This window comes from Clinocottus analis, unplaced genomic scaffold (assembly GCF_023055335.1).
Source record: "Clinocottus analis isolate CAN_PGR_092001 unplaced genomic scaffold, fCliAna1.0.p SCAF_9, whole genome shotgun sequence".
Taxonomy (NCBI): Eukaryota; Metazoa; Chordata; class Actinopteri; order Perciformes; family Cottidae; genus Clinocottus; species Clinocottus analis.
In genome coordinates this window covers 21,460,252-21,477,332 of record NW_027176251.1, presented here as the reverse complement: position 1 = coordinate 21,477,332, position 17,081 = coordinate 21,460,252, and the positions used below count along the sequence as shown (strand labels likewise).

Below are 17,081 nucleotides of genomic sequence, written 5' to 3'. Positions count from 1 at the left end.
CCCGCGCGCCCATGTCTGCGTCTGTGAGGCTCGAGGGAGGGAGGAAGAGGGAGGGGGGCGGGGAGGGGGGGGGGGGGCTGACCCCAAAGGCGCTCTGGGAAAATGTAGCTTTGCTATCAAGTCGTTGGCTACAGATCTTCTTATTTTCTAAAGTGTATTTTTGTGCTGGATTCAAATGATGTTTATAGACATGGGGGGGGGGGGGGGGGGGGCTCTTTAATCATTTCATCAACTGCATCATCACTTTCCTTCTTGACCCATTTTGTTCATGTTCATCGGCAACTTCTCTGACATACAACATCACGAGGTGTCCTTGAATGCAGCACCTGTGCGCGAACAGGTGCGGTTCCTGCTGCGCGCGCAGGGAGCGCCAGATAAGAGCTCGTGACCCGCTGGCGCGATGAACTGAACGTTTGTCTGATGGAGGGCGGTGCACGACACGTCGCCCCCTGCTGGCCGCCTTCAGCACGACAGACAGTGATGACGTCACCGAGAGCCAACAGGTGTTTGAATATGTGCTAATGTATTGACACGCACGCGCCTCATCGCCGCCCTTTGGAAGCCTCACGAGCAGCTGAAAGAGAGATCATAGATCATCATAAGAAGAGATGATGAGAACACCTGGAGACCAGCTGATCACCTGTCAGAGGATCATTATGGGATGTCTGATCTCATCTGTTGTGTGAATATGAACGCTCGTTTGTTCTGCTGCTCCACATCATCAAAAGGTTTTCATCATGTGCAGATGGGGCCGAGCTTTCTTTGAAATACACACACACACACACACACACACACAGACACACACACACACATACATACATACACACACTCACACACACTTAATTTCATATTTCCCAAAAAATGATCATCATTTCAGAAGATATTCACTTTAAACTGATCAGGTAACAACATGGATGGATTGGTTCATCATGGATGTTCAGTTTACTGTAAATTATTCATATATTTATGTTTTAACCTTTATTCATCATAAACGTGTAACTAACACTTTTTAGTGCAGATATTAAAAACCAAACAGCAAAAACTAAAAGAAATTTAGATTCACATGACAGCAGACTGAAAACAAAATCATATCAATGAAAGAATTGTCTTTCCATGTTCGGGCGAGTACATGTGGTTCTTTAAAGCTAACGCGCTCTGGACGTCTCTGTGGCTCACAGGATAACCCTGAAGAACAAGGTGAAGAAGAACGAGGTGAAAGAGAAGAAGGTCTCAGTGCTGGAGGTGCGCTGGTGCTCACAGGCTGAAGGTCAAAGCAGGTTGTGAGTCCACACGCTGGAGGACACAACTCTAATGCCGGCTGTCTTCACGAGGAGAAGCTGAAGCTGCCAATGCCTGCTGAGCGACCTGAACGCAGGAGAAGTGGGCGTATCACCTCCACTTCTCTCCTCAGTTCATTATGCACTGAGCTGTTGAAGCCTCGAGTTTGGCATTTGGGTCGTCGACAACTATAGTATTTGACTTTTTTGCAACTGAAAGTGTGAAGAGAAGACGGAGAGCAACAAGAATCATATTTTAGACAACAAAAATGTTACAATTAACTTTCATTAAGTGAAAACGCACCGAGAAAGAGTGAAAGCTGTAAGACGACACCATGGACAACTCCAGGACAACCTGTCAATCACCTTGTAGCCCCGCCCTGAAGCGCCCCCTTATTATGGTCTGTTTGACTCTAACAGACCATAATGTACTAAATGAACCTCATGCTGTATAGAAGAAGACTAGAAACTAGAGATTGAGACATAAACTCATGTTTACAATGTTTACTGAGGGAATACATCAAGAGAGAAGTAGAGTCACTTATATAGACTTCTATACAACCAGAGGAGTCGCCCCCTGGTGGTCAGGAGAGAGAATGCAGCTTTAACACATGAAGCATAGACTTCTATACAACCAGAGGAGTCGCCCCCTGGTGGTCAGGAGAGAGAATGCAGCTTTAACACATGAAGCATAGACTTCTATACAACCAGAGGAGTCGCCCCCTGGTGGTCAGGAGAGAGAATGCAGCTGTAACACATGAAGCACAGACTTCTATACAACCAGAGGAGTCGCCCTCTGGTGGTCAGGAGAGAGAATGCAGCTGTAACACATGAAGCACAGACTTCTATACAACCAGAGGAGTCGCCCCCTGGTGGTCAGGAGAGAGAATGCAGCTTTAACACATGAAGCATAGACTTCTATACAACCAGAGGAGGCGCCCCCTGGTGGTGAGGAGAGAGAATGCAGCTTTAACACATGAAGCATAGACTTCTATACAACCAGAGGAGTCGCCCCCTGGTGGTCAGGAGAGAGAATGCAGCTTTAACACATGAAGCATAGACTTCTATACAACCAGAGGAGTCGCCCCCTGGTGGTCAGGAGAGAGAATGCAGCTTTAACACATGAAGCATAGACTTCTATACAACCAGAGGAGTCGCCCCCTGGTGGTCAGGAGAGAGAATGCAGCTTTAACACATGAAGCATAGACTTCTATACAACCAGAGGAGTCGCCCCCTGGTGGTCAGGAGAGAGAATGCAGCTTTAACACATGAAGCATAGACTTCTATACAACCAGAGGAGTCGCCCCCTGGTGGTCAGGAGAGAGAATGCAGCTCTATCACGTATGTGAGAAGTAGGTTCACCCTGCTGCCTCTGTGGCGGCGCTCTGTCCTGAGTAATCGAGGCCCATTTGGTGTGATTGCGGCGTGAAGGAGAGGACGAGAGACAAATGAAGCACTTCTTTTCTTCTTTCAGTTGTCAGAATAACATAAACAGATTCACGTTTTATTTCACCATTTCTCTACAGCTCACAGAGACGGCTGATGGAGCTTTGACTGACAGCTCTTGTCGTGGACGCCTCCCCAGCACCCGGCTTCAGATGACACCCTGCGGTCCTCCACTCACGGATGAGGTCAACATGTTTTTGAACCTTGACCTCAAGCGTTGGAGGATGAAAGCGAAGGAACAGAAGACAGCGGAGCGAGAGAGACGCATGAAGCCGGCGAGGGATGAGAAAGAAAGCAAAGGAGGGAGAGAGGAAGATAACGGCAGCAGATCTAGTCCACACAAAAACACTCCTACACACTCCCTTTACACCTCAGGCTTTGAAGGAGAGAGAGAGAGAGAGAGAGAGAGAGAGAGAGAGAGAGAGAGAGAGAGAGACGTCCTCTGCCTACTTTCCTTGTCTCTTCCTCACTCCGTCCTCTCCACCCTTCCTCCACCCTGACCGACTCTGAAGGGGATGGACAGGCTGATGTATTGTCTCCTCGTGACCGTGTGGTTGAATATGGAATATGAAACGTGGAAATGAAGGCTTGAAACTGTGACAATGATTTAAAACTCATGGATTGGTCCCCTCAGGAAGCTCCCGTCTGATTAAATCCATACCGGGCTTCTAAAAAGGTAAAAGCAATGTGAAGGAAAGCTGCCAGGAGTGAGCACAATCTAAATGATGGTGATTTAAGATGCATGATGTTTTCTATTGTGAGTAAAAAGCTTCTGGATATCAACCAGATGTGCAAAAGCCTCAAAGTTAGCGGTTGATTAAATAACCTTTTCCACTGCAACTGATTACTTGGCTGATATTCAACATGTATTTGGATGGGAAATGACTCTCCAGCAGATTTTAAAGACTATTTTCTTTCACTTCTCTTGAGGCCGTGATGGATTGCTTCGTCCTGACAGCTCAGAGTACGATAGATAGTTCAACGTGTTCTCCATACCTCCACCTGTGATTGTCCAGGAAGACGTGTGGAACACTCACAAACATCCATGTTGGACACAAAAGGTGGACGAGGTGTTTGATTGGTCAATGCCTTCCCCTCCGCATTACTTTCTCTAAAACATCTTCGTCTAGTGCTGCGTTCACCCCAAAGAGTTGAGAACTCTTCCTCGCCTGAGTTTACTCGCTGGACTTTAGGCGGGAAATTAGCTTTTTTGCTTTTTCGCAGACGAAAAGGGGGCGGGGCTTTTCCGTGGTTTTACTTAAAACAGTGAAACTGTGAAAACAGTCACTGTTTCCACCATCCACCATGGAAATAACCACGAGTTCTGCTTTCCACTTGTTGAGGAAGACCCACAAAATACTGACGTGCACATGTGTCAGGAATGCAATGACGCGAGGCTTTCATGACGCAACGTCAGTGCTGATCTTTATGATGTGATGAGCAGCATCAGGATGCTTTCCCGCTGTGCTCCCACTCGTTACACCGAACAGTCGCATTCTCCCGATGGAAACACTGCTGCTGAAAAGAAGCTGCCGTTCGTTGGAAGACGACTTCTGCAGACGGGCTCCAGAGACGACAGCCAGCTAGCTAGCTAGCGAGCTAGCTAGCTGGCTAGCCTCCAGCGCTGAAAGTTAGCGAGCTATTCTCTGGAGCGCCAGCCTGCAAAGTGGTCTCCTGGCGGCGAGGAGCCGAGGCCGAGCGGCCGCAGACCCGGAGCTGGTGTCTGAGCTGACGGAGGTTCTGGTGAAGCCGCATTATTTCATCTGAGTTTGACAGAAATTGGACCTGGTGGCTCGGATGATGAGCATGAAATATAACTTTATGGAAACACTTCTCTCTGATGACATACAGCATCACATTGAGAGCGGTTCAGTGAAAGGTTCCCCACTGTCACTGTGTGAGGAGGAATTTAAATGCAAAGCTTCCTCTTCAGATGCAGTATTTTTACAGAAATGTCTCACTTTTGCTCAAATAAAGGCTTTGAGTGCTTCTTCAGTCAATGCTAATGTTTGAAAATAGTTATTCCTCCATGATGAAATGTCACAGCACATTTTACTTGAATAGCAAGGCCTGCTATCAAGAAGACAGCAGATGTAAGGAGAGCTTTTAAGGAATAATCTATGAGGAATAGTCCGTCCTCCACGAAGCAGAACATTAAACTCAACCATGTGGGAGGAGAAGGAATCAAAAGCTTCAATGAGAAGCAGGAAGTGAATAATCTGCAGATGGAACCGCCTCAGTAATCCTGAACAGAGTCCTTGTTACAAACGTCAAGCTTCTTCACCCACGCTAATGAAATCTGAAGGTGTGTGTGCGTGTGTGTGTGTGCGTGTGTGTGTGTGTGTGTGTGTGTCAGAGATACCTCTGATGGGGTTAGCAGAGCGGGGAGAGATGAAGATGATCATTTCCCAGCAGGTACAGGATAAACGCTGGCGGTCACCTGATGTAATGAACACGCGTGACATCTGAACGCGTCCACGTGCCCCAGCTGGAAGCCATGTTACCGTGTGTGTGGGATTATCAGGCTGCAGGACGAGTGAGAGCAAACACGGTGAGAAGTGATCAGATTGACACAAACATCAAGGAATCTCAGTGAACTGGAGGATGAAACCCTGAATAATCTCGTCCTGGACGAGCATCCTGAAGACTAAATGGGATTATAATCATAGCGACAACATTCCCACACATCCTCCGGTGGATCCCATGAAGAAGAAAAGGTCTGTATTGTAATCAGCAGAGGTTACATGTGTGTTTGTTAAGCTCCTCTAAATCCTTTAGTCCTCTGTGTGGAGGTAATCTATAACACACATACAACACACACCTGAGGAGCATGTGTTTAGTTTTCATGAAATGCCCGAAAAGCACAAGGAGACGCCTCTCCGCCTGTAATCCCAATCTCTAATCTCACGGGTTTATGCACACGCTCGTGTTAAGCTCCAATTGTTGGGGAGAAAAAACTAAATGCGATGAAATATGAACTCGCTGGCAGCCTGCGAGTATCAAGTGAAGGATCCTCTTCAGGAGGAAACTGCTCAGCTGACGGTCACCGCCTCCGTGTGAGCGCTGCAGAGACAGAGGGATTACTTCCAATGCTCCTGAATGTGTTTTGGATCGAGACCTTGTCTTCAACGGGCGAGCAGCAAACGACATGTGGAGGAGAAGACGGCCTCAGGGAGCGAAGCTGCTATTGAAGCGTCGCTTCAGATCTGCCTCTTCAACGGAGTGAAGTGACGGCGACAACCTTCATCACGGCGACTCCAACATGTTGGAGGCCGCCTGCGTATCCACAAGATGCTCACAAGATGCTCACAAGATGCTCACAAGATGCTCAAACGATGCTCACAAGATGCTCACAAGATGCTCACAAGATGCTCACAAGATGCTCACAAGATGCTCACAAGATGCTCACAAGATGCTCACAAGATGCTCACAAGATGCTCACAAGATGCTCACAAGATGCTCACAAGCTGCTCACAAGCTGCTCACAAGATGCTCACAAGCTGCTCACAAGATGCTCACAAGATGCTCACAAGGCCTCTAATGTTGCTTGTTGTTTCTCACTGTGTCACCTTCACAGCTCGGGCTCGCCATACACGATCTTCCCATCACAGCTTTCTTCATGGCCGCCGCCTGCTGACAAAGAGACTAACGCTAACGAGCAGGCAGGAGGTTGTGGGGCAGCTCGTGTCTGCAGCCGCTGGCACCTCCACCATCACCAGCTGTGCTCCGGCTCCTGTGAATCATGACGTCATCGGGGTCGGCTCCACTCGGCCGCCGCCAGGAGGAAGTCACTGTCAAGGGGTCGGGAAAGCTCTGAAGACACAAAGAGTTGCATCATGGGAGTTGCGGGATCCAGACCTGCTGATGTTCACCATCCTCTCACTCCGTCTCCTGTGAGTCAACTTCATGGAGGTGCAATAACGCATCGAACCCAAAGTTTAATACATATTTAATAGTATACATATTAGCTCGTGGTCTCGTCCTGTGGCACTACACATATTCCCTGTTGCATGTCGAACATATGACGCTTATGGAAGTCAGGTTGAAGGCAGTTATTCTACATTTCAACAGGAAAGGCTTCGTTGTGTCGTCACTGCAGGAGTTCATGTTGTTAGTTGTTGACTCCATCAGCAGCAGGATGCTGAGATCACTGCTGGAGGAGCAGAGGAGAGCTACGTGTTGCTGCGCAGCAACAGAGAGAGAGAGAGATGAGAGAGAGAGGAGAGAGGGAGAGAGAGAGAGAGAGAGAGAGAGAGAGAGAGAGAGAGAGAGAGAGATGAGAGAGAGAGGAGAGAGAGAGAGAGAGAGAGAGAGAGACAGAGAGAGAGAGTAGAGAGAGAGAGAGAGAGAGAGAGAGAGAGAGAGAGAGAGAGAGCGAGAGAGAGGGAGAGAGAGAGAGAGAGAGCGAGAGAGAGAGAGAGAGAGAGAGAGATGAGAGAGAGAGAGAGGGAGAGGGAGAGAGAGAGAGAGAGAGCGAGAGAAGAGGAGAGAGAGAGAGGAGAGAGAGAGGGAGGAGAGAGAGAGAGAGAGAGAGAGAGAGAGAGAGAGAGAGAGAGAGAGAGAGAGAGAGAGAGAGAGAGAGAGAGGGAGGAATTCCCTCCAGAAGCAGCGGCAGCAGGGCGTGTATCTGCGTGTATCTGCGTGTATCTGCGTGTATCTGCGTGTGTCTGCGTGTATCTGCGTGTGTCTGCGTGTGTCCGCGTGTGTAAGCGTGTATCTGCGGCTCCTCCGCTGTGTGTCGGACCTGTAGCGGGAGGAGGAGTTCGCTCTGCGGGTTCAGGATGTAAAGACTCCCGCTAAAAGCAGCCTCCGGGTGAATCTGAGGAGGAGGTGCTCGTCAATGCCTCTGTTGTCTGCAGGGGCTCCGCCGTCAGACTGAGATCCGGAGCCCGAGCAGAGCCGCCCGGCGGAGGCTGCAGAGGACCGGGAGTCTCCGGTGGTCTCCGGTGGTCTCCGGTGGTCTCCGGGAGTCTCCGGTGGTCTCGCGGACCGCAACATGCGATCCGCGGAGTTGGAAGCAGAGTCTTCTTCTCGTGGGGGGTCCAGTGAGCCGGCGGCGCGTTGAAGTAAGTTCCCGGTGAAGCTCTCCATGTGATCGTGTGTCCTTTGTGAGAAAACAGGTGTTTGTCACGAAGAGCTTCTCTGAGTCTGTTATTTCAGGATCGACCCTCTTCCTGTCGCTCCTGCTGACTGTCTCTTCCTCTTTGTGCGATGTTGTCCGTCCCTCTTCCTTTCTTTCTGCGCGCGTGTGCGCGCGCGTGTCCAGACATGACCGGCCAGGCCCCGGGGAGACCGGGCGGCGGGGCTCACGCGGACGACAGCGCCGCCATCCGCATCAACGTCGGCGGCTTCAAGAAGCGGCTCCGGTCCGACACCCTGTCCCGGTTCCCCGAGACCAGGCTGGCGCGCCTCCTGCACTGCCAGTCCAAAGAGTCCATCCTGGAGCTGTGCGACGACTACGACGACACGGAAAAGGAGTTCTACTTCGACAGGAACCCGGCGCTCTTCCCCTACGTGTTGAATTTCTACAACACGGGCCGGCTGCACGTCATGGCCGAGCTGTGCATCTTCTCCTTCAGCCAGGAGATCGAGTACTGGGGCATCAACGAGTTCTTCATCGACTCGTGCTGCAGCAGCGCCTACCACTGCCGGAAAATGGACCAGGACCGGGAGGACTGGGACGACCGGAGCGACGAAGGCAGCACCACCACGTCGTCCTTCGACGAGCTGCTGGAGTTTTACAGCGACGCCTCCAAGTTTGACAAGCAGCCGCTCGGGAGCGCGCGCAGGCGCGTGTGGCTGATGCTCGACAACCCCGGCTACTCCGTGGCCAGCCGCATCATCAGCATCCTCTCCATCCTCGTGGTGCTCGGCTCCATCGCCACCATGTGCATGAACAGCATGAGCGAGTTCAGCCTGCTGGACGCCGACGGGCTGCCGGCGGAGGACCCGCGCTTCGAGACCGTGGAGCACGTGGGCATCGGCTGGTTCACGCTGGAGCTGCTCGCCCGGTTCATGGTGGCGCCGGACCTGCTGCATTTCTTCGAGCACCCGTTGAACGTGATCGACCTGGTGTCCATACTGCCGTTCTACCTGACGCTGCTCATCAACCTGGTGGTGGAGAGCAGCCCCGCGCTGGCCAACCTGGGCCGCGTGGCGCAGGTGCTGAGGCTGATGAGGATCTTCCGCATCCTGAAGCTGGCGCGTCACTCCACGGGGCTGCGCTCGCTGGGGGCCACGCTGAGGAACAGTTACAAGGAGGTGGGCCTGCTGCTGCTCTACCTGGCCGTCGGGGTGACGTTTTTCTCCGTCATGGCCTACACGGTGGAGAAGGAGGACAGCGAGGACTTCTCCACCATCCCGGCGTGCTGGTGGTGGGCCACCGTCAGCATGACCACCGTCGGGTACGGGGACGTGGTGCCGGTGTCCATAGCGGGCAAGCTGACCGCCTCTGCGTGCATCCTGGCCGGGATCCTCGTCGTCGTGCTCCCGATCACGCTCATTTTCAACAAGTTCTCCCTCTTCTACAAGAGGCAGAAACAGCTGGAGGTCGCGATGAGGAGCTGCGACTTCGACGAGGGGATCAAGGAGGTGCCGTCGGTCAACCTGAGGAACTATTACGCGCACAAAGTCAAATCCCTCATGGCGAGCCTGTCAAACATGAGCAGGAGTTCACCGAGTGAGCACAGCCTGAACGAGTCCCTACACTGAGGGGGGGGGGGGGGGGGGGGGTCCAAACCTCCGGATCCAACAGCCCTCTTCCATCACTGATGTCTGACCGTTTCCTCTGTAGCTCAGTGCAATAACGTGTCAATGTGTGTGTGTCACAGTGTACAGGGCAGCCTGAGAGGATATGAATATATATATATATATATATATATATATATATATATATATATATATATATATATATATATATATATATATATATATATATATATATATATATATATATGATATTTCACTGTGCATTGTTATGGCCAAAATGTGAGCACTAAGATGAAAAAAGACAGAACGCTGTAGTTGTTTCCTAGACGGTGTCACACTGTAGTCCATCCTCCAGCTGTACATGTTGTGGTGTCTGAAAGTAACTCCAGCTCTCTCTCTCTCTCTCTCTCTCTCTCTCTCTCTCTCTCTCTCTCTCTCTCTCTCTCTCTCTCTCTCTCTCTGGACAGAGTCCTTGATGTGTAATTGTTGTGTTGCAACAGGATTCAGATCTGTGGTGAAAAGCAAACTGTATTAAACACAAGTGCACAACATTCTTAGCGTGTGTGATTGAGCGGCTGGAGGTTCATGTTTCATGACTCCACATCTGAACCAGAGTGACGGAGCAGCAGCTGACAGGTGGATGCATGAGGTGGAGAAGAGGATCCATGTCAGCTGTTTCACAATGAAGTGATAAATACTTTATGGTCCCGTGGGCAGGTTTGATCGACCAACACACAGTAAAGAGTGCACACAAACACACACCTGATACAAGCACAAAGGAGATCAAAACAATTCAGATTATGGGATGGAAGGTGTTCTCTGTCACTGCCTCAGTGAAGGTGGACAGACTGAAGACTACGACAATCTTTATGCCTCAAACCTCCAAACCAATCAGCCTCATTTAGAGGTCAGAGGAACAGGAAGTAGCTGCTCACACATCAGCCTGTTGGTTCTGCGCCATATGTTTCTCTGGAGAGACATGACACCCAGTCAATATGAATATTTCAGCGTGTAGAGCTGTCATTGTAACTCACTGCAACTTCTTTGGCACCACAAATCATATTTTGTTGTTTTCCACATTTGAAATGGATGATGAGGGGCTTTGTGTCACAGCAACGCCGCCTCCCCTTCTGAGCGGATCCTAACAGACAGGAAACATCCGCAGAATGAAGAGTCTGTGAGAGGATGAGCGCTCATGTGCACAGCGTCACAAACACACTGGTTTATACTGACGTGACCTCTGATGCTCTGCTTCTTCAAAATGAGTGAAACCACATGAGACCTGAGGCTGAGCGGCCAGCTGGACGCTTCTGAAGGAAACCACAATAGTTTCAAGCCTTCTGCATGCTGCGAGCAGAAGGTCCTTCAGACGGGACGTGGGCTCGGCACCGCTGACCATCGAGAACCCAGCAGACGGACATCGACCTCTTGTCCCCTCCAGTGCGTTGTGTCCTCGTCCTGTGCAGGTAGACAGGTGGAGACGACCTGCACGCGTCTGCTGCTTCTCTCCATCCTCAAGGTGTCGGCTCAGAGACAAGCGTTCCTGCCTGAGAGGAGGTTCTGCATCGTCTTCACCACAAACATCTGCCTCTCTGGACGCAGCAACACGGCAGAGCAGCGACCTGCCGGCATCCATCCAGTTTAAAGGATAAAGAGTAGAGGGAGAAGTGGACAAGGGCTCTGAAGACTCATCTTGTCATCTGACATTTCTGTAGAGCTAAAAAAATAAAATGCTCCTTTGATTAAAGAACGGAAATCAATGGATTTCAGTTCTTTAATCAAAGGAGCATTTTATTTTAAAGCTCGTTCTTTGAGAGTGATCTCTAAATAACAGATGACCCTTATGATGATGACTATTATTATTATTATTACAGAACAACAGCAGTCTGTGTTTTCTTCTTACAGATGATTCACTGAAGCACATGTCAGTGGCTTCAGCGATCATTTTAATTCACTGTCTCCAGATTTATATGAGCAGACAGGCAGAAGTATTGAAACATATTGGCACTCACAACTCATTAGTTTGAGCACACAACCCACAGCCAGGAGCTCCTGAGGGACGAGAGCACAAAACACAATTAGTTTCATGTCTCCTTTATTTTGCAAAAGTGTTATACCACAAAATGCATTATTATTACAAATAAATCCCCAATTAATAAACAGTAAAGAGCTTGTTGGTAAACATATTTGCATCATAACAGCAGAACACTGTCTGCGCTTTATTAAGTTAAGGCATGATGGAGGGAAAGACAGTGGCACAGTGTGACAGCACTTCGCCATCAAGGTCACGCTCGCTGGGAAAATACTAATGAGGAATTCATATTTTGCAGCTTGTTTTCAAGGTTTTTCTAGGACACTCATTTGGAATTATATTTACCCTCAGAGGCCAATTACACAGCCTCCTCTTGTTTGCTCTGCACCTTGAAGGCTTTACCCCCCGAGGCGCAAAGCCGACAGCTCGCAGCGCCCAGCGCAGCGCAGGAACCACACACACACTCACACACACACTCACACACACACTCACACACACACTCACACAAACCGGCCTGAAGGAATGGATCAATATGTTCTATCTCTGGATGAATAAAGCAATTATAGGATCGGGACGAAGATTGAAATCTACTTGAGGAATGTTGGAGCAAGAGGAACAGGAACGCTGTGAGGAGAATCAGGCTGTGTGTGTGTGTGTGTGTGTGTGTGTGTGCATGTGTGTGTGTGTGTGTGTGTGTGTGTGTGTGTGTGTGTGTGTGTGTGTGTGTGTGTGTGTGTGTGTGTGCGTGTGTGTGTGTGCGTGTGTGTGTGTGCGTGTGTGTCTGTGCATGTGTTTGTGCAAGATGTAATGGGTGTGATGGATGTGATAGATGTGATGTGATACATGTGATAGATGTGATACATGTGATACATGTGATACATGTGATAGATGTGATACATGTGATACATGTGATACATGTGATACATGTGATAGATGTGATAGATGTGATAGATGTGATAGATGAGATAGATGTGATACATGTGATAGATGTGATAGATGTGATAGATGAGATAGATGTGATAGATGAGATAGATGTGATAGATGAGATAGATGTGATAGATGTGATAGATGTGATACATGTGATAGATGTGATAGATGTGATAGATGTGATAGATGTGATAGATGAGATGTAATACATGTGATAGATGTGATGTAATAGATGTGATAGATGTGATAGATGTGATAGATGTGATAGATGAGATGTGATAGATGTGATAGATGTGATAGATGTGATGTGATAGATGAGATGTGATAGATGTGATAGATGAGATGTGATAGATGTGATAGATGAGATGTGATAGATGTGATAGATGTGATAGATGTGATAGATGAGATGTGATAGATGTGATACATGTGATAGATGTGATAGATGAGATGTGATACATGTGATAGATGTGATAGATGTGATAGATGTGATAGATGTGATAGATGAGATGTGATAGATGTGATAGATGTGATAGATGCCTGCTGGCTCACACAGAGTACAGATGGCAGTGCAGGTCATGAGAGGAAGACCGCGGTCAGCAAAAGCAGTGTGTTGTCCTGCTCTACACCAGTAGAGATTAAATCCAGTCTAATCCTTTAGCTTTAATCCCTGAGACCTGAATGTGTGACTCCTCTCGCAAGTGATTTATTGTTTGAATTGATCGCCACCATTAAAGCTTCAAGAGGTTCACTTTGAAATCGACTGAACTACTCAAAAAGAGATCCTTCTGATCAGATGATGTCTAAGTTAAAGATCAGAGAGCAAGGCTTCATTTGTTTCATTTCATGTTCTGTGAAGAAAGACGAGCCGGGCTCATGAGGGGAAGCGTGTTACCTCAGAGCGGACAGTAAGTGCTGCGTGTGCGTGTCACACATTGTGTGTAATGGAGAAGTTATTGAAGCTGGCAGCGCTCAGGCTGCTCTGTATTGGTGATATCTGTTACTAAGCAGGCGCAGTGTTGCTGCACATTACCATCTGCTACTACCGCTTTGCTTTAAACAGTGTGGGAAGATTGGATCTTTTCAGTGCGCTTGTTTCAACCCCCTCCACACACACACACACACACACACACACACACACACACACACACACACACACATACACACACACACACACACACACACACACACACAACATTTTCTGGCTCCTCCCCCTCTGTCTGATCTGTATATGTCTCCCAAAATAACCGCTCATTACATGGATCACGGCATCGCTAATTATCACCTACAGATCTGATGCAGAAGGTAGCGAACAAGGACGGATGATCACACGCTGCCGCGCGGCTCCGATGGAAATCAAAATCAAAGTTTGAGGAAAAGCAATCAGGGCGCGCTTGTTTTGCATTATGCAGCAGCTTTACTTCTTGATGTGGAGTAAATACTTTGCTCAGACGGAGCAGAACTTTGTGCTGACCGGCCAAAACCAAAATGAACAGGAATGTTTTCATGATCAAACAAAAGCCCCTCCAGGTAGAGACAGAATACCCCAAGAGAAAAAGAAGAGGTTCCTCTGGAGGGCTCGGCCTGAGAGATAGATGAAGAAGATGAGGTTCCTCTGGAGGGCTCAGCCTGAGAGATAGAGTAAGGAGATGAGGTTCCTCTGGAGGGCTCGGCCTTAGAGATAGAGTAAGGAGATGAGTTTCCTCTGTAGGGCTCAGCCTTAGAGATAGAGTAAGGAGATGAGGTTCCTCTGTAGGGCTCAGCCTTAGAGATAGAGTAAGGAGATATGGTTCCTCTGTAGGGCTCGGCCTGAGAGATAGAGTAAGGAGATGAGGTTCCTCTGTAGGGCTCGGCCTTAGAGATAGAGTAAGGAGATGAGGTTCCTCTGTAGGGCTCAGCCTTAGAGATAGAGTAAGGAGATGAGGTTCCTCTGTAGGGCTCAGCCTTAGAGATAGAGTAAGGAGATGAGTTTCCTCTGTAGGGCTCAGCCTTAGAGATAGAGTAAGGAGATGAGTTTCCTCTGTAGGGCTCAGCCTTAGAGATAGAGTAAGGAGATGAGTTTCCTCTGTAGGGCTCAGCCTTAGAGATAGAGAAAGGAGATGAGGTTCCTCTGTAGGGCTCGGCCTTATAGATAGATTAAGGAGATGAGGTTCCTCTGTAGGGCTCAGCCTTATAGATAGATTAAGGAGATGAGGTTCCTCTGTAGGGCTCAGCCTTAGAGATAGATTAAGGAGATGAGGTTCCTCTGTAGGGCTCGGCCTTAGAGACAGAGGAAGGAGATGAGTTTCCTCTGTAGGGCTCGGCCTTAGAGATAGAGGAAGGAGATGAGTTTCCTCTGTAGGGCTCGGCCTTAGAGATAGAGTAAGGAGATGAGTTTCCTCTGTAGGGCTCGGCCTTAGAGATAGAGTAAGGAGATGAGTTTCCTCTGTAGGGCTCGGCCTTAGAGATAGAGGAAGGAGGTGAGGTTCTGCTGCCACTGAGGCCGGACCAGGATAAGTGTGTGATGATGGATGGATGGGACAGAAGCCATCTTGTGTTATTTGGTGAGCGCTGTGGCCCAGACGGCAGGCAGCCTTTCCTTCCTCTGCATTTGCATTGTGGAGCCATTGTGTGCAACTGTGTGAGCACTTATTTTAAATGTACCAGCGTCACAAAAACCTCCAGCAGAACCAGCTGATCTTGGCCCGTCAGCAGGAAACACACAATCACAGAACTCTCCAGAAGAATGTGACCATGAACATTCCTTCTTATCATGCAGCACTCTGTCTGCTGCCATTACAGGACGCATCCAGTCACAGAAACAGTTTTGGGATCCAAATCACAAGTGTTCCCACAGAATGTTAATGGACGGCAGAAATGGTCCAGTCCCACACTCAGCAGCACTATCCGACCTTTTACTAATGACTTTCATGAAAATCAACTCCCAGATTTATTTTGAAACTCCACGTCCTGTTTAAAAAGACTAAAAGGCTGGAAATGCATTTTTGTTCAACAGCCAACGAGGGTAATGGTGTACTTTGGCAGGTTTTTTTTGGATGGCACAGAGCGTCGGCAGTAAGTGCAAAACACTTTAATTATAGGAGCCTGCAGGTTGCAGGACTTTCTCAGAGCGAGAGGAGCTGAGCTGAAGCTATACGTGCAAGTCGGACGTCTCGGGGAATTTACCAGACTTTCCACGTAGCATGACTCTGTTAACACTTCCATTGCCTGTTCAGCGAGAGGCACAATTTCTAGATGGTTCTAGCTCAGGGCCCGACTCCTACGTCAAACCCTTTCTGGCTCTGAGCTTGGAAAAGGAAACGACGTCTGAAGTTGTGTATGCTAGGTACAACCACCAGGCTACGATAGCATGCTGTGAGCCACACAACCTCCAACACGAAGACAAACAACCTGAACCTTTCAATGCAACCGTGACTTCGGCCTGTAGTCCAGTTAGGCAACGTAACGTTAAGCAGCAAATAAGTTGTAGGCCTGCTGACCTCCTGAGTTTGCTAACATTAGCTAGCTATGCTAACGTTGTAAGAATACTAACATTACATTTAGCTGAAATCATTACAAAAGGCTTTTTGCATTTCTCTTTCTCCTGTTGTGCTAGCGTTAACATTTGGACATACATGACATCATCCATGTGAAAAGAGGTCAGGGAAAGAGCAATACACACACACACACACACACACAGATGCCCTTTTGCCCTCATCAGTGCCGTGTACTCCCCTGCACCTGCAGCATGACTCACTGTATTTCATTGCAGTAAATCCAGCGGCTCTGGTGGGAACATAACGAGGTGATGGTCACCTCATGAGGACAAGGACCGAGACAGCGCCGCTGCATGGAGCTGTGAGGAGAGGGAAGGTTTCAGGCAAGCACAACGTCACAAAACCTTCTTTCAATTAAAATAAAGCTAAGCCTCAAGTCCAGAAAGCAGTTAAGAAGGATCATGTGTGCCAACACACACAGCTCAGAGTACACTGAGCTGCTGCTCCTCCAGGTGATGCAGAGGCTGCCAGACTCAGATGGGATCCATTATCACGCTTGGATGGGTGGTAGTTGGGGGTCGAGTCAGGAACACAGGCACAGTGAGGCGTCTCCACTTCAGAGCGGGAAGAGAAAAGGTTTGGGAGAGACATACAGGTCAGCTGACTGCCTGTGTGTGTGTGTGTGTGTGTGTGTGTGTGTGTGTGTGTGTGTGAGTGTCATTACTTCCCTCCAGAATCAATTTCCTCCAGGATGTGCCAAGGACAGCGGTGCAGACAGTTTGATTTTTAAAGCCTGAACAGAAAGTGTCTGAGTGCCTCGGTGGCGGTCCAGCTGATCCCGGTGAGATGACGTCAATGGCACCTTGAAACACCCAGACAGCTCAACAAGTGTACTTTGTAGAAAGAAAAAGACAATAACGTGAAAGGTTCTGCAGGAATAACACAGTAATTAAGAGCGAAGGTGGAGGACTATCAACCACACGTGATGAGAAAGCGATATCCCTCTGACACCACGGGAAAACACGATGGAATGATGGCAGCGATTCAGGCTGCGAGAAGTACAGACGTGGATTCTGCTCAAAGAAAAGACAAGAATACAGATCCTGGATTAAAAGAAGTGTGTCGTCTGTGGCGGGAGTCAACACACCCAACATGTACTTCCCACTGAGATAACATAATGTGAGACATGACATGAATGAAGCAGCATGATGGGTCTAT

General features: G+C 48.8%; 1 protein-coding gene across 1 annotated transcript; it reads left to right on the top strand.

Annotated features, from left to right (window-relative positions):
- Positions 1-7,293: 7,293 nt before the first annotated feature.
- Positions 7,294-9,434, top strand: LOC137781398 (potassium voltage-gated channel subfamily S member 2-like). The gene is made up of 2 exons (XM_068570133.1): positions 7,294-7,789; positions 7,990-9,434. The coding sequence occupies exon 2, from the start codon at positions 7,992-7,994 to the stop codon at positions 9,432-9,434; it is 1,443 nt and encodes a 480-aa protein (XP_068426234.1). The 5' UTR covers positions 7,294-7,789; positions 7,990-7,991.
- The last annotated feature ends 7,647 nt before the right edge of the window (positions 9,435-17,081 follow it).